The 21185-nt window shown below is 39.4% G+C and overlaps 2 protein-coding genes across 2 annotated transcripts in view; one reads left to right on the top strand and one right to left on the bottom strand.

Moving 5' to 3' along the window:
• Positions 1-1055, bottom strand: LOC144640195 (uncharacterized). Its single transcript, XM_078499401.1, has one exon. The coding sequence runs from the start codon at positions 1028-1030 to the stop codon at positions 149-151; it is 882 nt and encodes a 293-aa protein (XP_078355527.1). The 5' UTR covers positions 1031-1055; the 3' UTR covers positions 1-148.
• The window catches only part of LOC144640220 (uncharacterized), a 303086-nt gene that overhangs the window by 266574 nt on the left and 15327 nt on the right, over positions 1-21185 (top strand). The window lies entirely within an intron of this gene.

A 21185-nucleotide genomic window follows, 5' to 3' on the forward strand; every position in this document is an offset into this window, starting at 1 on the left:
TCTCCTTGCTCTGCCAACAAGAAATGGCAGAGCATGATGCATATAAAACTGTGATAGTTTGGGTAAGAGAGTATTTTTCCAATAGTTAGAATCAAAATATATCCTATCAACACACATTTCATTCGAGTCAGACAAATAAATGCAAAAATCACACCATTTTAAACCGGTAAGAGCCAGCTGCCCCTGTACTTGGGCATAATATCCACATGAGTGTTCTTTTTTTGAGGTAAAATTTTCCTCCAATTTTCTCAAGATAAAAGTTTGGGTCAGATGCTGCCTGTTCCAGTGTTTCACCTCTCTTTGAAAAAGGACACTTGATCTCAAGTAAACCATATTTAGTATCAGTGGATGGATCAAAAACTTTTCCATCAGGGCTTGCTCCAAGATATGGAAAAGTCGGATGTACAGATAGACCTGCATCAAAAACCACAAAACTTGGTACTTGCTTTTGCATTTGTTTGGCATATACTGTCCTTGCAAGTTTCTCTTTTGCTTTACCATGTGCAATGGCTCTCACATTAGACAAATCCTTTGGTACAAATATAGTTTTCAACATTGATTCTGATGGCCTTTGAACCCGGAAATAAACTTTGCCAAAGTTAGAGGCAGTTAGTCTGTAGTTGTGTTGATTAAGCCATTCAGCAGATTCACCCTGCAAAACTGTTCTCCTCTCCATAGCATGAGCTTCTTTTAAATCTATTACTATGTGATCAACAAAAAAGTCAATAAAATCAGTTTGGTCTACACCTTGAAATTCATTTAAATCAAAGGGTGTCGTGTCAGCCAGAACAATTGGAATATCAGGAAATTCATGGAGTGCTGTATTGTCTGAAGGAACAGTAACTCCTGTGAAGTTGCTCACAAAGGTTGTGTTTGGTCGACCACAATCTTGAAGCTGATATCCTAGGCAAGCACCAAGGGGCACATTTCCAAATACAGTGTTCACTAACAAACCTGGTTCTTGATCGCATAACAAATAAGAAAAGGGGGGAGGATTTTCTCTTTGTTGTAGATAATGCACTTGATCCATCACGTGATGACTTGGGAGTCCACATCTTAAAACGGGTCCCCTAGCATCATATAGTTTACACCTGACAGGGTCTCTTTTCCTCTTTCCACATCTGTCTGTTTCTGCGCGGGCATAATGAGTTCCCATTACAGGTAAAGGGCAGATAGAAGCAGCTCTTGGAATATGCCAGGATTGGGGAAGACTTGTACAAGTTGCATCACTAGGGATTTCCTTTATATTTAAACATGAATAGTCGTTCAGCTGGAAAATTAATGCAAATATGTGATTGCAGTGTCCACCACTTCCCCCTTTGCAGGAACAGTGTGCTTTCGAAACTTTGGCTCTGCCATCGTTCTCCCTGAAGATTGCAGATAAATAATGCGGCTCTTCGCTTTTTCTTAGAGATCTATAACAGCGCGCTTTAACATAAAAGTCACCCGATTCCTCGCAAGCATAAATGTCATAAACATACCCTTCTCGAAAGAACTTGTAGCTTTTTTCGCCAGCATTCTTTTTGCCTCCTTGTTCTAGCCACAAAGAACACGTTATTGGGCTAAACTGAGGAAAGTTCCTCATAGATTTTGACCATTTTTGATGTTTTTTCGTGAAGGAACAGCTACAGCAACGCTTATGATTTGGACAACAATTACAAGCGGAAGCCATTTTGAAAGCAAACCAAAGGAGAGCCTCGTTTTCAGGCAATGTAAACACCCAATTCAAATCACGTGATGTGTTAGCCGAATTTGTCTATTAAAGCAGATTTTTAAAAGTACCATTGCTAGAAAGCAGAACAGCAGCGCTCGCATTAACATGTACAGTTAATCTTTTTTCATATTGTTGCAAACGAAGTGCTGCTTTGTTACAAGATGTCTCTTTTAAAAGTTTTTTATTGCCCTGTACTGACGATAATTTGTCTCCTTTTATTTCAGGGACTTGTCATCCAATAAAATTCCATATCTACCCACCGGGTTATTCACGAAGCAAACGAGCTTGAGAGAGTTGTACGTTTGTCAGCATTTTTCGTTCTTTTCGTCGATCTTATTGTAATATAAATTAAAAGGACCAGTGTCACGGCTTGGTTAAGTTTTGCCAAATACTAGCTATGAAACTAAAAATGTTGGCAAAGAACCATACCGCCATCCGTTAAGTGGTTTATTTTATGTTTCACTTAATTCTATGGCCATCTTTTCATGTTTAAATTTGGCTTAAATTCATGACACAGTTCCCTTAAGAAAAGCCGTCGACTCATACAGAAGGTACAATCAGTGACAAAATGTTGGCGCAGTTGCTGTTTTTCTTACAGCTTGTATCATATAAAAGTTAAGTAATTTCCCCTCTCCCCCTTTGCAATCTTGCGTAGCATGCAAAAAAAATAATGCCTGCAATTGCTGCTTACTTGTGCTCATGAAACACACTGCACGGGGAGTTTAGGCACACTGTACTGTCTAACATTGAAACGGGGGGAGGGGGTAGGTGGGCCAACGACTTTTGCCAATGATTGCAATCAGTGACAAAATGTTGGCGCAGTTGCTGTTTTTCTTACTTGTAACATATAAAAGTTAAGTAATTTTCCCTCTCCCCCTTTGCAATATTGCGTAGCATGCAAAAAAATAATGCCTGCAATTGCTGCTTATTCTTGCTCACAAACTGAAACGCACTGCACGGGGAGTTTAGGCACATTGTACTATCCAACATTGAAACGGGGGGAGGGGGTGGGTGGGCCAACGACTTTTGTTAATGATTGTAGGCCACTTTTGTACGCGCGCTTCTTGTAGGTTCTTGGAATTAAAAAAACACAAAATCTTCCGGCAGGAAGATTTTTCAAGGAATTAAATTTGGAGCTAATCCTTGTTGTTTTTGTCTTATGAAATTTATATTAGGCGTCTTTTTTCCAGAAAACAGTTCTTCAGAGTTTGTTTATTTGGGCGATCATTGTGTATCATGTCAGCTTAAAAACTTTTTAAAAGTGTTCTAAAAATGTAAAATGATCTTATTAACACTTTTAAGAAACTAAATATTTGGCAAACGTTCTCTTGCCTTCGTCAGACGTAGTTTGAAACAGTGTAACTGCATGCATAATCGGGTCTTATTTGCTGCTAGTCTCCAATGATGCAGACAAAGGTAACTAAACATTTGTAAATGTAAATGTGGCGAGAGGATAAAGTAAGCACTTGCAAACCTGCGGCACAAAATAGAATCATGTAAAATATAATCATTCTGTAAATGTTCGTTTACGGAGTTTTGGTGTCGAATGGAATGCAAAACCTCTAGAAATAGGCGTTCTAGTCATTCAGGTTTCTTTCTAGAATTTCAACGTAGTCTTGGTTAATGTCGTAATCTGTTGCTCCCTCAGAGATTGGCCAAAAGTCATGTCAAGAAAAAGAAAACTAAACAATAAAAAGATTAATGGATATAGGCAAAGCAAGCCAATAGCACTGAGCTTAACATTGGCGACAAATTATTAATTAATGAAATCCAAGTCCAACTGGAGGAAGGAATCGTGGATAGAGTTAATGATTAGCCTCAGAAAGAAAGGGAGTTTGGACCTTCTTTACAACTAGGGTCATACAGGGATATTTTTGTGATGCGTGTTTAGCAGATTTGATTTTCCGTGAAACTTGCTTATTTTCGTCATTCGGGAAAATGAAATTTTAATATTCGTTATCCGTTATTTATTTTTATTTTTTTACCCGTGAACCGTGCCAGAGACCGCCCCTGTAAGACCCTCTATGAAGCAGCAGAAGTAAAAAAGCAGAAATCACAAATATACGATCTTCCTTAAACGATTGTAGATTGGAGACTAGGCCTCCACTCTAAAACATACTCTGGATTGTGCTGGTTCAAAACCTTTTCAAAGCTAGCTGTTGCGCTTTGTGGCGATTTTAAGCAGTCAGTCTTGCAGGTGCACACAGGTTTTAGGCTTTGATATTTACGTTGTTCGGTTCAACACAGCCACTGTTTCTTCTTGGAACTCTAAAGAACGGCTAGGAAACTTGAAAGCCAAATATCACGAAGATTTTGAGGATCGTTAGTGGAAGAATTACCACTGCCCAGGGGCAAAATTTATAATTTGAAAAGGTTACAGTCTTAGTATATTGAGAAGCGGAATTTAAACTACATACATGCTACTATTATGTGGTGGTGGCTAACGCTGAATTGAGAGACGATGGGAAAATATATGACAAGGAAAATGTGTGCAGGAAAGCCAAAGAAGCAAATTTTCCGAGACTTTCTTGGAGCAAGCAGAAAGATACCATGGTCGTGATCTTTACCAAAGGTTCTGTGGAAACTAGTAAGAGAGAAATTCTGACTAGTTAGGCATTTGTATTTGACCCTCTTGGAGTGGCAATCTTTCTAGCCCACAGCCTGAGTAAGGAGGCTAGAGGGCTTTTGCTTCTTAGAAGTGGCTAGTCCCACAGTTTGGGTTAGACCACCTATACTACAAATCAACTCGCAGAGAGGTTTGCGTGCAACACCTACCGTGGGATTCGGTACTTATAACAGAGAAACTGGTAAAACATTGTTGCAAGTTCAAGGAATACCTTATTTATAAAGTAAGAATTTCCTGTAGGCTAGCTACAGCCAAAGGCAGTCCATTTTTTGTTTACATGTCTTCGGTGATACTGTTGGCACAGTAACTGCGACGGCAGTGTACGGATTATTCTTTAAGACGTCGGGCGCAAACCAAGATCTTTAACCCGAGCCATTCACCTCGAACTGGTACCAAATTTAACGGATAAGCAGTTCATCAGTATCCGCACATTTTGCATCGCAAAGGAGCAAAGTCCAATATGATCAACGCTTATAACGGTAGAAATTTTACAGGTACAGCAAACAGGTCGAGTAAGGTGGTGATCCCAACTTCACTTTGACAGTTTTTTGCCAAAACACGCAATCAGTAACTCTACAAGGAAATGTTCATATACATCAGATTTTTGACAGTTCGAACCATATTTCAGCTTCGATGCAGTTAATATACAACAGACTTAACAGCACGATTCACTTTAACCCTAAACAATACAAAAAAGTTCAAAGATAGGAGTCCTTTCATCACGCGTGTTTCTGACGCAAGAGGGACTGGGTACACAGGCATCTCAGCGAAAATAACAACACTTACTCTTAGGGATGTGGGTAGGGATTACTATACAGGAGGTTATTACGAAAAGGGGATGCCTTTGTCAGACTGGAGGTATATCACTCTGTATGTTTGCTTGCCTGTTTTTCTGTCCAACTCCCTGCCTGCTGCATGCCTGTTTGCCTGCCTGTCTGCCTGCCTGTCTGTCTGTCTGTCTGTCTAGTCTGTCTGTCTGTCGGTCTGTCTAGCTTTTCTGTCTGTCTGTCTGTCTGTCAGTCAAAATGATGCTGAATTTCAGAAAACTTCTTAAGTGGCTCAAATCAAATAATTTAAGTTTTAACTGTCGTGGGCCACATTATAATTGCAATTGGTGGCTTGATGCAAATAGGACAATATATCACTGTATATAATTTGCTTATCCAGCTTACGCTCGATTACTGTGATAAAATGCGGATTAATTTAAGGGCAAACGATCGTAAAATTGTGAAAGGAACAACCATTGTTACTGTCACATTTAACAGTGGTTTCCTTTCATTACTTCTGGTGGGTAGCTTCGTTCGAGGGGTCGATACTTTTAATCATCTTAAAGGTGTGGCATATAAGGGTCGATCTGTCTTACTGTAATCGTACAATGTGTGATTTTGTTTTTTGCAGGAACCTTAGGCACAATAAAATAGAAGTGCTGCCTGAAGGAATATTTGAAAACCTATCAAGTCTAGCTGCTTTGTAAGTACATGCATCTGACAAGTATTTAATTTAGGAGGCTATCAACGGTTTCCAGCACTATCCATCTCTTATACTTTGATGGATCAGTACTGCAAACCTTTTACAGTTGCTCCTACAATAATGGTACCAACACAAATGCCTTAAATACCCCCCCCCACCCCCCCCCCCCCCCCCCCACACTTCAAGTCACTAGTCCGCCGGTCCTGGTTAAGAACTGCTACAAACTGGATAATGATCAAAATATTAAAATACAACTTTTTGCAAAACTAAAAGGGCAGACTATAAGTGAATATTAAGCTTGAACTCTAACCTTTATGCCGAATATAAAACCGACTGACTTTTTGACTTGAACGTAACAAACCTCGTTCCATAAACTAAACTGATTAACTGAAGGTTTATGCTTTGTTTACTGGTATTTTATGTTGTTCTTGTTAACCCGTCTTGTCTGTTTCTCTGGCAGGCTGATTTTTTTTGAATTACAAAATGGTAAAAAATGTTATAATGAGAATATTTAAAACTAGCTCATATCAAATAAATTAGGTTTAATCGCCTCAAAAACTAAATTTAAAAGTACTGCTTCTGCTTATAACGTTGCCAACTTTGGCTATTCTCGTGACTTTAAGTTAGGAGTTACGAACAAGTCTACGCTGCATAATCTCTCCATATTTGCATGGATGATAAAAGACTGTCAAAAGGATACCCTAAATTTGGCGAAAAAGGGGTCATTTGCAGTGGATGGCAGTGGGAGGCTGTAGTGTATTACATGTCAGTAGCCCAGCGGTTACTCATAAGAGTACATCCGGGATGCGAAGAATGTGTAGTGAGTACTGTGTGTACGGTCGTGCATTCTGCTTTAAAAACAGGTGTTAGCCCTTGTGACTTGCCTTTGTGGCCTTTGAACACTACAAATTGGCGACGAGGATGTCGCACTTAGCGGAACGAGCGTTGCCGCCCTAAGATTTAACCGGTTCTTCCTTTCAGGTCGCCAAACGGTGGCGACAGTGGAAGCGATTTTACCAATATTACATCGATGGCAAAGGAATTACGAACGCCTCTCGAAAGAAAGCTCAATTACTTCATTTAGCGGGCATGGAAGTCCAAGATATTTTCGAAGTCCTTCCGAATTCAGGACCGATCAATGCCGAGGAGGGTAACGAGTATGTAGTGTGTCTTCGTAAGCTTGATGCTCTTTTCGCGCCGTGGACGAAGTCCATGTTTTTTCCACAGCCGCCCAGACGTTGTATTCGATTTAGGTGATTATAAGACAATGTATGAGAATACTTTGAAAATTGCTCGAAATAGTACTTGTATGAAAGATTTGAATAAAAATTTCTTACCTTATGTTTATCATGCGTTATTTTGACATTTCTGTGCCTCTAGAGTGGGTTTAAAGCCGTTTAGACGAGTTTTTCTTTCCGACGTTGTCGCCATGGCGCGGTCGCTTAGCTAAAATTTTGAATCTTGTGCCCAAGATAACTTTTCACGCATTCAGACAAAGCAAAAGTGGAAACCCAGCGCTCGAACACGAGCGTTTCTCGGGCGGTTAAAATAAACTTTGGAACCTTAAGCGAAGGAAATCGAAAGAAGAATTATCGACGGCTGTATTGAAGCAATTTTGGTGAGATTCGACACTTTTTGTGGTATTTAAGGAGCTTCGAGTGCGAACCGTTGGCGATTTAGGTCACCTGCCTTTCGTTTCTCTTTAGGGGAAGCAACGTCAGAAAGAAAAACTTGTCTAAACGGCTTTAAACCCACTCCAGAAGCACAGAAATGTCAAAATAACGCATGATAAACATAATGTAATACATTTTTATTCAAATCTTCAATTCAAGTTCTATTTAGAGCAATTTTCAAAGTATTCTCATACATTGTCTTATAATCACCTAAATCGAATACAACGTCTGGGCGACCTGTGGTTTTTCGACAACTTGCGTTGACCAAGGGGAAGACCGCTGTTAAATTTATGGTTCGTTTACGGAAACAAGCTCGTCACTGCAATTTTGGCGCAGCTTTGGTGGAAAATGTGTTAGATCATCAGATCGAAAAGCTCCCCGATGTTGAACTGAAGAAGAAATAACTCGAGGTGAATAATATTACGCTAGAGGCTGCGATGGATAAGGTCTGAAAGTGGGAAGCTTCGCGTGAGCAAGTGAGTCAAATCGTTACGCCAAGTCAAGACCGACAAGAACCCGGAGCAAGTGTTGGAGCAGGGACTAATGCTGTCGAACAAAGGTCTGGGCGTGGATCGAGAGGTAAAAGGGTTTGTTTCAACTGTGGAAAAGAAAGTGGCTAAAGACGGCAATTGTCCAGCTCGTGGACGGAAGTGTAGTAATTCTGGAAAGTGCGGACACTATGCTAGCTGTTACAAGGAGGGAAGGATCCCAAAGTTTGGAAAAAACAAATACCACTTAACGACGGGGAGGAAGACATCAGAGTCCAGGAAAAGCAGGTCAGGCCAATCTTGTAGAGGGATCGTTGGAACCCTAAGGTGAGAATGCTTTATTTGTCTTTACCGTAGAAGAGCAGACATGCTATTTGGCCGCTTCTGCTGAGCCAGTGATTTGTGTAAGCATTGGGGCAGTAAACATGGATGTGTTGGTTGACTCTGGACCTGGGAGCAATCGTATAAGCATGGACACTGTTAAGGAGTTAAAACATCAGTTACTTAACATTCAGGCGTAACTCTGCACAAGAAAGTTGTATGCTTATGTGAGTCGTGCGCTTGAAATCGAAGGTCAGTTTCAGTCAGAAGACTGTGTTGGTAAAACGAAGATTGTGGCAGATTTCGTTGTTGTCAAAACAGGTCGTTGTTTGTTAGGATATTCGACTGCCACAGATCTTGAAATCCAGCAGGAACTCTTGCCACAAGGAACTGTAACACTGTTAATAGCACTTTTCAAGTCAACAGCAGACACCCTCAGAGGTTCGTAGCTTGTTGGGTCTCGTTGGATTCAGTGTCAGGTTTATACCCGATTTTACAACAACTGCTGATCCCCTGAGAAGACTTGCAAGAAAAGGAACACTGTTTATGTGGGGCGAGGAGCAAGAGAACTCATTTCAGAAATTGAAGAGTCAAGTTGCAAGTGCACCAGTCTTAGCGTACTTTGATAAGGACGCACCTACTCGTGTTTTTAGGGGAGGCGCGGTGGCCTAATGGTTAGTGCGCCGTACTCCGGATCGAGCAGTCCGGGTTTGAGACCTGGCCGGAGCACTGCGTTGTGTTCTTAGGCAAGACACTTTACTCTCATAGTGCCTCTCTCCACCCAGGTGTATAAATGGGTACCGGCGAATTTACTGCTGGGGGGTAACCCTGCGATGGACTAGCATCCCATCCAGGGGGGAGTAGAAATACTCCTAGCCGCTTAATGCTACAGAAACCGGGATAAGCGCCGGCCTGATGAGCCACTTGGCTCGACAGCAGGCTTTACCTTTTACCTACTCGTGTTTTTGAAGATGCCAGTCCGGTGGGGCTTGGAGCAGTGCTGGTCCAATAGAAGAATGGAGACAGTCGTGCTGTCTGTTACGCCAGTCGTAGTTTGAGCCAAGTGGAGGGCCGTTATAGTCAAACCGAGAAAGAAGCACTAGCCCTAGTTTGGGCATGTGAACGCTTCCACTTCTACTTGTATGGGCTGCCACAGTTTGACCTCGTAACAGACCATGAAGCACTCAAAGTAATCTATTCAAGGAAGTCCAAACCTTCAGCCCGGAAAGAGCGCTGAGGTCTGCGTATACAACCGTAAAACTATCTGTCTGTTAGGTGTCATCGAGAAAGAATGCTGTAAAATTCCGTTAATAAGCCCTCCCGCTTATCTCCCGCTTGTCTGTCTGTCCGTCTGAATTTTATTAAATCACAGAATGGTACTACAAAATAACAACGACATAATTAACTTGATAGCAAACAAGGGCAATATCAACTAAAGTTAACGGTATGCATAAACGTTCGCAGGTAGACCGACGACATATTAAACAGGTACTTGTCAGCTAATATCCTTAAGAGAATAAAAGTCACGATAATTGGCCTGTTCACAACCCCATCACTTTTGTGGGTACCTAAATTATAAAATGCTTGCCTAATTAATTATAGATAGCTGATTTTGATTCTTACTCTTTTACGCAATTCTTTATAATAGTTTGTCCAATTGAGTTGACTATCGAGATATTTATTAGAGTAAAAAACTACTCTGTATTATATATTTACTTAGCATTAATTTTTCTCGACTTTAATACAGCCAATCAGTGACAATTTATGGTATTCGGAGGTTAAATAAAGTTTCAGTTTAATTCATGTCAGTTCTGTCCCTCTGTCTATCTATCGGTCTTGCCTATCCCTACTCGATTCGCACTATATCTTTTTTGGATGGAATCTAGTCCACAGTATTGAACAACCCTCCCGTTGCAAGCTTACTCTGTCTCTTGTAAAAGAGAAAAAAACTTATATACAGCGTGAAGAACATGAAAACATAATGTGTATTTTGCCTAACATGTTGGTGGTTCTAATAAATATGAACTTATTGTTTTTAATCATCACCTTAACATTTTTCATAAGCTTAAATTCTTGTTTCATTTGTTACAGGTACCTTAGCCACAATAAAATAGAAGCACTGCCTGAAGGAATATTCCAAAACTTACCAGAGCTATGGGGTTTGTAAGTACATGCACCTGTTCAGTATATAAATTGAAAGATTTCAGGAAAAATGTCTTCAGAACTACATCGAAGAGCAAATCATAAATTTTCGCAGCAAATGTTTTTTATTGATATTTACTTTTCCTTGGAAGTTGCAAGGTATTTAAATTGCATAAATTTAATTACATTTCGTTAAGAAGATCGATTTTGATATTTTTGAGTTTAGTGTTGTTTTTTTTGCTGTTTTCATTTTATCGTAGTCGTTACTCCAAGTATAAGAGCTATAGTAACGCGATGTTAAGAAGAAAGAAATCATTAAGGGCAGACAATACCTCACTGAGACGCTACGTTCACTTACGCTGTTCTTGTCCATCCGTCCTTTGACTGTCGGTCGGTCTGTCTGTCTCTCCGTCTGATTATCTGTTAAATTCTGGTTTCATTTGTTACAGGGACCTTAGCGTCAATAAAATAGAAGCACCGTCTGGAGTAATATTCCAAAATTTATCAAGTCTGTAGACTTTGGAAGTACATGAATCTGGCAAATATTTAAATTTAAAGATTTCAGGAAATATTTCTTCAACAAACAACATCAGAAATAAAATAAAAAAAAACACGAAAAAAGGCAAATCAAACTAAATTACATAATTTCTTACTTTATATGCCACTTCCCTTTAAAATTTTGAATAATCTATTTATTTTCTTCACAGTTTCATATTTAATAATAGTTTTGTTCTAAAAACTTTGTATTTATGTCCGGTTTCTTCTGCAGTCCCACAGAAACAATTTTACAATAATAATAAAGAAGTTTAGTAAATCCAAAGAAGGGCACTGCTTTGATGTTATTCGAAATAAAACATTTTGCAAAGTAAGACGAGCTACTTGATTTCATAAGAGGTACCAGCAAGATTCAAAATAATTTCAAAACTGTCTGACGTGGGGACACTGGTAAAAAATGACACAAAGTTTCTGGTTCAGCCTCACAGAAAGTAAATAAATAATCAGTTTTGAAACCAGTTTTGTTTTATTTCGCATTCGTGAAATGTCTTGGTATTCACGTGGATAAAATACTGTTGCGAGCGAAAAATTGGTTATCTACAGCTCGTGATGATAATATGTTTTGAACTGACATGAAACGTCCGTTTTAACTGAAATATAGATAATTTCAAATTCATTTTTCTCTCGCGGGGTCAGCTTGAGTGCTAAAGTTTCAGCAGGTTTTGGTTAGCTGTACTTAAGCTGTTGCCATGGTAAGAGATTTCTTTGGTACCTTTATTTTGGCCTGTATTGCTCGAATGTTGAGTGGAAACCATCTTAACTTGAGGACAGGATAATTGCCTATCGTTCTTGGTGCCTGATAATTCAACTTTTATTTCCCAGAAAGTCTAATAACACTTGGGATCGCTACTAATGGTGAAAGTTTAGCGATACTCTATGGATGGTCGTAACTTTTAAAGGATTGTTATCTTCGGAACTTTACACTGACGTAAAGTATGACGTAAAGTCAAAGGATGTCTCAGAAAGCATATAGATGGTCTGACTTAAAAACCCAAAGACCTAGGAATAAAGCTACACCTATAAACAAAATAACCGCGGTTTAAGTTGCAGCCTATCTAACTGAAAAAGGTTTCAAAGTCGAGGCACGAAATCGATAAAAACATAGTAACAGTGAATTAAGTTTTAATTTGTAATTACCAAAAAACAGAAAGCTTGAAAAAGTACTTGTTTTTTATAAAACATCTTTTTCCCTTTTATAAACCAACTTTACTAAAACCTACATATTTCAGGTTTACAAGCACGAAAAATATAATACAGATTCGATAAATAGATGCAACCCGAACACTAAAAGTCACAATAATCTTATCGACTTACCGAATGTTTTGCAACCAAAAAGAAATACACAGCGACACCTCAAACAGCGACAATATTAAACAATTATTCCATGAGCGCGCGTTGGATATGGGACGGTTGATAGCCAACGAGGCGACTATAGCGCCGAGTTGGTTATAACTATCTCATATCCAACATTATTAAATTCTCAACCTCGGATATTGCATTTCTAGCTTTCTGATTGGTTTACTGAATCCCGGTTATCAGCTCATATACCTATGTTTGACCTTATATGGGAAATAAGTGCGGCAAGTGCCGCTCTGCGTAACATTTTTCTGCGGGAAGCGACAGTTCCATCAGAAAAATGGTTGAAAACAGCAAATTCGGCGAGCTTTATGAACAAGAAATAATCAGCGGTGCCTACAAAAACCACATAAATATCATAGTAAAATTAACTACGCAAAAAAAAAGGATTGAAGCGAAAATTTTAATTAATAATACTTGCAAACGCACAACAACTGAAGAGCGAGTGAATAAAGTAGAAAAGCAGCAAATAATTTACGAAAGCGGAACGGCAAACTGACACAGTTTCATTCAGTGTACATCATAAAATTAGGCTCAGCACTTCTTCAAAGTGTGTTACCTTTCAAACTGGGTCTTGTAATTTCATACTTCAATAAACCTGTTCCACTTTGAGCTCAATTTCGCTTCAAATAATATAGCAGTGTTGATGACAGCCGTGGAGCCGTAAACAAGTACAATGTAACTCCTGCTTCGTTCGACTTGCCCAAGACGTGTAGTTTCCAGAAAAGCTTTTGCTTCGGATCATCCCGTAAATCTTCACTGTTGTCACAATTTCCAGGATATATAGACGACTTTAGAGGAGATTGTTCGAAGAAAATCTTTGGAAGAAAACTCTTTCGCTCGCTTTCCTCGTGTGTTTCATTCAACTCAAGAAGTGAACACCGCGCCAAAAAATTTTCCCGCCTCGATCCTCATACTATCACTTTGTTTACATCAAAATAAAATGTCCAGTCGATTTAAACTTAAAGAAGAATTTAATAAAACAATGATTCCATTCGCCCTCGTTGGATAGTCGTTATTTACCACCTCGTATCCAACGCGGGCTCATAGAATAATTGTTAAATATATCCTACTGCTACTGCAACTGCTTCTGCTACTGCTACTGATACTGCTACTGCTACTGCTACTGCTACTGCTACTGCTACTGCTACTGCTACTGCTACTGCTACTGCTACTGCTACTGCTACTGCTACTGTTACTGCTACTGATACTGCTACTGCTACTGCTACTGCTACTGCTACTGCTACTGCTACTGCTACTGCTACTGCTACTGATACTGTTACTTTCACTACTTCTAGTAACTAAGTCCTCTCATTACTTACTCATCCCTGTTCTTCACTTAAGCCCTTGGCTGCACGAATAAAAAAAGTGAATTAGCATACGGTTGGCCTGTTTAGCCACTCGCGTAGGTGCAGATAAAACAAACTGGAAGCTACACCATCGTTTCTCGTAGACGGAAGGATACCAACTACAAAAAGTGACGAAATTATAACAAATATTTGCTTTAAGAACATCAACTTTTCGCGGGGCAACTATTAGCCGATAGTTCCTCGACAGAAACACTCCATTGTTTAAACAGAACGTACCTAAGAACAATAGATGCCCGGAACCCCAGATGTGCGCACGGATTGTTGAGTATCGCTGAACGACTTCGCCTCCATTCTCTTGTTTTGTTGTTTTAATGATCCTCAATACGGCGGTACCTTAATGGATCATCCCTTTATCCACATATCTATCTCCCATACCTCATTTCATACTCTTACCCATACCAGAGATTGAAACGTGTAACGCGCATTCACAGCGTTTGAATATTCGGCTTAAAAGAGTCCACTGTTCCAAAAGCTCAGCGTCATAAACACAGTTTTTATCGTGAACCACAGTTTTCCACCTCCTGTCTTTCCAGATAAGAAAGCTAACAGCATCACCGGGATAAGCTGTCGTAATATCTCTGTAAGACGTAGTTTGTGCAAGAAAACACGATAGTTCTTTTTCTAAAGGCGATCTTTTTTTTTTTTTTCGAATAAGGAGTCATTTCTGCTTTCTCCAACAAAGCTTGACGCCTTTTTTTAATGGCGTTCATATTAACAGGAGGCTCAGAGATCTCCCTGTATTCTCTAAGGGGTGTTTGAAGCTGACGTTTATAACCGCAACGTTGCCAAAATCGAAAGTCAACGAAGATCGTTAGCACTAACGTAAATTGCAGCAAAAAGTAGATACGAAAAAACAGTTAGAATCTAGTAGTCATTGCTCTCCCACCTGGAAAGCCCATAGAGAAGAGCTAATTGCTTTCGGCCTCAAACTAGACTTGGAAGGAAAAAGGACCGCATCCGAACAATGAGTGTGCGCTGTTTGGCCACAGCATTTATCACCGACCCACAAGGGAGGTAAAGGAGAAGGTTCTGAAACAACCAAAGTGACCGTCGCATGCTGGGATTCGCGTTTGAAATGTCACCGCCTTATTAGTATTCAGCACGTGTAGAAGCCCTCTACCTCTATCCATACTACCTTTCGGTCTTGTCGCGTGCACTTTTGTGCTTTTTTCCAACAAAGTTTCTCAAATTAGCTGTAAAACACAAAAAGGACCAATTGATGCTTATGGCGGGAAAACGTAAGCGTTTATGATAACACCATCACATGACGACAACTCCTGGTTAAAAACGTTTACACCAGCCGATTTTGGGGAGGGAAAAGGTGAAAAGTGGGTTAAACAAGCACCTGCGAGGTCGTGCTGGGCATTCAAGTTCAGTGCCATAAGATCTTAAGTATGCCCGTTCAGTCCACCGAAAATAAATTGATCACATACAATGTCCCAGCAACGCTGAATTAACGTGGCACAATCGGACAAACAGCGGGAAGATTCATCGGCTTGGTTAAAACCAGGAGGATCGAACGTAAAACATTGTGAACGCCTTGTCTTGCTTGTAACATCATGGAAGATGTGGCGAGTTACTTCATTGAGTTTTAAGGACCTCGGTCCGCGACCATGCCAAGCATTCAGAGTTGCCTGATTATCGACTTGCGTGTCCATTCTTCAGTCCCTGACACTGGATGAAAAAGACTTCAACTTTTACGTTAATGTATTCGTTCACCAGACTGTCGTCCCAGTAGTCGTCCAGACTGCGATCAGCTGGATGTTAGTGGAAAACTACGTACTGCTGTCCAACGAAAAGCAGAAGCATCAGTTGACAAAGATACAGAAAAACGACATTCCTGGATCCAAAGAATGGCCGGTATTGCCAAACGTCAAGAAAACGCCAAAACCCTATTTCATTTCTTAATTGTCATAGTCTATAAGATTCGAACTTTGACCGGACACCGTACCTCACCGATTTCGCTGAAATTTGGCATGCAGTCTTGTTTTAGGGTCCTAACTACCAAATGGATATTAAAAAGTTTCAATTCTTTTTATTTTGGAAAATATCGAGAAGGCCGATTTGAAGCGTCCGTGACGGCTCGCCAACATGGCGGATCGAAGGTGTTCTTGTTACTTCGACACTGAACTTGCCGTCACAGTTTCTCGATCATACTTGGCATAGTTATAAAGAACTATCTTTCTTCTTTCTATATATCAAAATAGATTCGGCAAATGTTGAGTTTGGATGATCAACGGCCAAGAAGTTCGAAGGTATGTTAACGATGTTTTGAACAGTCTCAAATTTACTACAAAATGAAAGGCTTATAACTCCACTGTTATCTCGATTTAGAACAAGCCATTTACCATGAACAAAGCTTTTTCATTGGTGAATTGATTCCATTAATAAAAAAATTGGGGAAATGTAACCGTTAAGAATAAAAAATTATGGAACCTCTAGTAAATTGGCCATTTCAGCGCCATTTCAGCGGATCAGCTCATTTAACAGCAAATAATCGGGAGAAACATGAAAGGGTTACAGTCGTTTATAATAAGCAGTTTCCATGTATTCTTTGCTTATCTGAAACAAATACATGATCTTTGCCAAAGATATGGCGATTTTTGAGCGTACGATCGTTTCTCCAAATTTTTATGTCGGCAACTTTATTTTATTTGTTGTCGAGATTATACGCTGTTGTTATTCAATATTCGTTTCACAAGAACTTCTGTTGCTCGCATTTCCCAAATCACTGTTTAAGAAATTGCCCATTCCGTAACAGGGTCATTCTTACTTTTTCTTTAAAAATTACTAGGAAAGCAAGAATGTCATAGAACGGTTTTTTACTAGTAAAAATACCTGTCAGACAAAACTTCAACTGTTTGTGTTATCTGGCTGTTTTCACAAATATGCAAATTTAGGAATTCTTAAAGTGCCTATCTTTAACTATTTCACGCTTAAAGATTCCTCTAAATCTTTTCGCCTACCTTTTGGCCAAACGAAGTTTTGTGTCTCCAAGCAGAATGCTCGTTATCAGCAATGAAAGTCGAAGAGATACAGAAGCTCGAGTAAAATTCTAACTGCTGTGAAATGAACATCGTTTGAGCTTGACGTGTATTTATAGATTGCGCTCGAGCTCCGTTAATTAAGTTTATTCATTTGGCGATCAGATAAAAATCAATGAATGATCAGAGTTATTAAAGTCCATTTCTAAGCACGAGAGACACGGAAGTTTGTTTCAGAAGCATTTATGCATAGAAATACCGGTTTATTTTTGAGCGGTAAATCTGCATTTATAATAACTGGGAGTTTGGGGTGTTTTTTTTTTTTTGAGGGGGCTCGGGGGGGGGGGGGGTGTGGAAGTGGTGCCTTCGTATCCTCTTTTGTTCTTTTACACAGTGGCCTGAATTTGGAACAGTTCGGGGAATGGATTATCAATTACTCTTCGTTATGCCATGTCACCCCTTAATGTGGGAGCGCCGCGCCTCAATTCACGATAAAAAATTTATGGCCGCCCGGTCCATTTATGTAGTTCTCCGCCAGGTCTCTCAATAGGCAGGTTACGAGCCTAGTGGCCCATCCAGCCGGAGCTCATACCGGTTTCCGCAACGTGAAGCGACAACGAGTATTTTTTACTCCACCCGGATGGGATGCTATTCCATCGCAGGGTTACCTCCCTTCCCGAAAAGCTAAAGATTGACTGGTAATCATTTTTTAACCTGGGTAAGGAAAAGGACTCTGGGAGTTGAGAGGCTTTCCAAAGAACTTAACGCATTGTCCCCCAAAAGCTCTATCCAGGACTGTTTGGTCCAGAGTCCAGCGCAGTGACCATTGTTAGGCCATCACGCTCCCCAACCGTGTAAGAAAGTGCAAAAATCTGCTTGTATAAGCCCTGGGGTTGTACAGTTTGGTACGAAATGTGGGCTTTTAAATGTGTTAATTAAGTTTATTCATTTGGCGATCAGATAAAAATCAATGAATGATCAGAGTTATTAAAGTCCATTTCTAAGCACGAGAGACACGGAAGTTTGTTTCAGAAACATTTATGCATAGAAATACCGGTTTATTATTGACTGACGCGGTTAAAAAATACTCGGCTTCTAGCGGTAAATCTGCATTTATAATAGCTGGGAGTTTGGGGTTTTTTGTGGTGTTGTTGTAGGAAGGCGGGGGGAGGGGGGTGGAAGTGGTGCCTCCGAATCCTCTTTAGATCTCTGACACAGTGGTCTGAATGTTGAACAAAAGAGCTCATCTGTTAATAAGCATAATGCGAGCTGATTTTGAAATGAACATGACTTTACGTTTGTGTCATCAGTAATTATCGTGTTCGAAGAAGGCGTGGCTTATTTACTCGCGGCAAGAACAACATAACAGTGAAACTAACACATTTTCCTCATTGATTTGAAATGAATTTCGAATCAATTCTTTTTAGGGCAAGTTAAAAGATACAAATGTTTTTCGTCCAGATTTTTACAAAAAAAGCAGGTGAGAACTTGGCTCTTTTTGTTATCTCGGACTTTTTTTTTATTAAAGTCGAACCTCTCGAGCTCCATAAGGACACCTCTCGTGATGCGTCATGACTTACATCACGTATGTCCTTATCGCCGACCTAGGTGAAGAAAGGGACTAGAAAGGTGTCTGTTGGTGTTCCTCAAGGGTCAATTTTAGGGCCGCTATTGTTTGCCATCTACATCAATGATCTACCTACCGTCCTTCGAAACAGTACTGTTACATTATTTGCTGATGATACGGCCCTTCACTGCTCTTCAGAATCAGCTTTAAGTTTGCAGACTATGCTAAATGAAGACCTTGTCATACTAGCACAGTGGCTTCACGAACACAAACTAACATTAAATGTTTCGAAATCTAAATTTATGCTCATCGGTGGTCCGAAGAAGCTTACTTATTTCAGCGAAGTGGCCTTGTCAATCAATGACAGAAGGCTGGATCGAGTTAATTCTTTTAAGTATGTGGGTGTGATTATCAACGAGAACTTGACTTGGACAGATCATATAGAAAACCTCCGTAGTAAGGTATTACAAAGGTTGGGCTTACTTCGAAGAATTAAGTGTTCTCTACCAAGAGATATCAGAGAACTTTTCGTTAAATCAACTATAATACCTCTGTTAGACTATGCGGATGTCACATGGGGAGACAAAGCCAATTTGACTCTTATGAAGAAAGTCCAAGTTCTGCAAAATTTAGCTGCCAAAATTGTGCTCGATATGCCAAGGCATTCATCTGCTACCGAGGCGCTCCAACAGCTTGGCTGAGATAATTTAATGGAAAGAAGAAGACTTCATAGATTAATTTTGTTTTTTAAGGCATTAAATGGCTTGATTGACTGGGATTTTAATTTTTATAGCTTTAAAGACATTCATAATTATAATACTCGTGGACGAAATGACATTTGTAGGCCCAAGTCATGTCGCTCCTGGGGCCAGAACCTTTTTATTAATCAAGCTGCTCACGAATGGAACATTTTACCCGACAAAGCAAAAAGCGCATTTGACATTTTAACTTTTAAAAGACATATTAGAAGTATTTGATAAGTTTTTTAATTTCTTATATTCATTTTTTAAAATTTAACTTTTTCATCTTCTATTTTTAATATTCACTTTTTAACCATTTTTATCATATTTGTTATTTATTTTATGCAGGGCCCCACTGAAAACCACCTTTTTGTGACGTGGGCTCCCTGCTAAAATATCTTTATTATTATTATTATTATTATTATTATTACTACCGTAAATACTCGAATAAGCCCCGTCTCTTGCTGAAGATTGTACTGAAGAATGTCCAATAGAAAAACTGAGCGGTAAAACAAGCACTTTGAACTGCAGAACGTCGCTTTTGATGGAAAGAAATGTCCAAGTTTGTTTAAGAGTTGCTTTGTAGTTCTGTTTCTAGTTAAACAGATTTCCTTGAATAAGCGCCGCATCGGGACTGCGGCGCCGGGGGCGGCGCTTATTCGAGGGCGGCGCTTATTCGGGGGCAGCGCTTATTCGAGTAGATACGGTATGATAGTACAGAGGCTTTCCGAAGAACTCAACGCAATTTCCCCCCAAAGCTCGAACCGGGATTTAAAAATCTCAAAAAAGTGTTAATATGAATTGTAAATCCACTCATAGCGGTCTGGCCTTACTAAAACCTGGAGAGAGAAAAGACAGTGGGCAGATAAATGAAAGCTGTTCGAGAGTACGCTGTTGAGCAGATTCTGTGAAATTCCCCTTTTTATCCTTTTCTCTCATAAGCCCTCCCAATTCAAGGCCCATATATTTCTTCCAAGTCAACTGTCAAAGTTTAAGGCCACTTTTTTCCTACCAGGTTACCGTCTTGAGAGTTTTAAATTTTATTAAATCTTGGTGACACTGTCCCTTTAATTCATTAATGTAATTCAAATCAGTTTATAAAAATAGGTCACCAGGGGTGACATGAGTCTAATGCCGTATGGCATAGTGATACAGATTGCGCGGTTTTCGTAAGCCGGTTAAAATTGGTTAGAGGTTTGTGTTCGGGAGTTTAATTTAAAATGCTTATAGCAAGCTAGGGGCATCGTGGATGATTATGGATGAAAACGAAACAGTCACAAATGTTATATGCTTCACAAAATTTAAAGTATGAACAGGAGTTGATGTTACTTCTTCCGTATTGTCCGTAAAAGCAGAAACGATTAAACATTTGGACAAGATTGCGTGACGATTTACAAAAAGCATGTTCATTACAACAAGGGTTGAAGAACTTCACATCGTTTTCTTTCAGATTTTTCACCATTTTGATGATGACCCTTGAAACAGATTTTGCAATAAAAGCACTTGAAATACTGACTGTTACTCCATTGTACTGTAAGCACTTAGTGACAGATTTTCCTAAAAACGGGTGTAAATGCTCACGTCAATAAAATGATGACCTTTTGAACGCTGGAAACTAGGCAATTATTATCGAGCTACCATACACAGGAGCGAAGACTGTTTATCATGATGTACAAATTTCGCGAATCATCACTTCCATATCAATGTAACCATTTTATGATTTTTCTAGCTGTAAGAAGAACTTAAGATCTCTGAGAGTCGTAAAAGCATGAAATTCGATTTCAGTGTATGGCAAAGGCCGGTACAGTGTAATACTGCAAAGCGGCCAAACAAACGCATTTTGATTTAGTCGCGTAACTTGATTTACATTTATCCATGTACATCTTTTATTTTTGAAGGTTTTTGTTTGCACTGTAAAGAAAAAATAGGTCAAAATTCGAATGACTTAAATACAAAATACGAGGTAAAGTTTTCTATTTTTTAAAACAAAATAAATATTTGGTCGCATTGTGTAAATAAACGCGAGTCGCCGTCGAAATATTTTTTCTCAAAGACGTCTTGCTTTTTAAGCAAGACGAAAACACAAGTGCTGAACTGAACTGAAAACGAAGATTTATTTTCACAAAAAGCTTACAAATGTCTTAACTGGAAAATTATTTCGTCCTGTTCAAGTGTTGAA

This window comes from Oculina patagonica, unplaced genomic scaffold (genome assembly GCF_052425735.1).
Source record: "Oculina patagonica isolate OP01 unplaced genomic scaffold, crgOcupat unplaced2, whole genome shotgun sequence".
Taxonomy (NCBI): domain Eukaryota; kingdom Metazoa; phylum Cnidaria; class Anthozoa; order Scleractinia; family Oculinidae; genus Oculina; species Oculina patagonica.

Bases quoted from the DNA above. Each gene is read 5' to 3' on its own strand.
- LOC144640195 (XM_078499401.1), bottom strand. From the start codon at position 1,030: ATGGATCAAGTGCATTATCTACAACAAAGAGAAAATCCTCCCCCCTTT.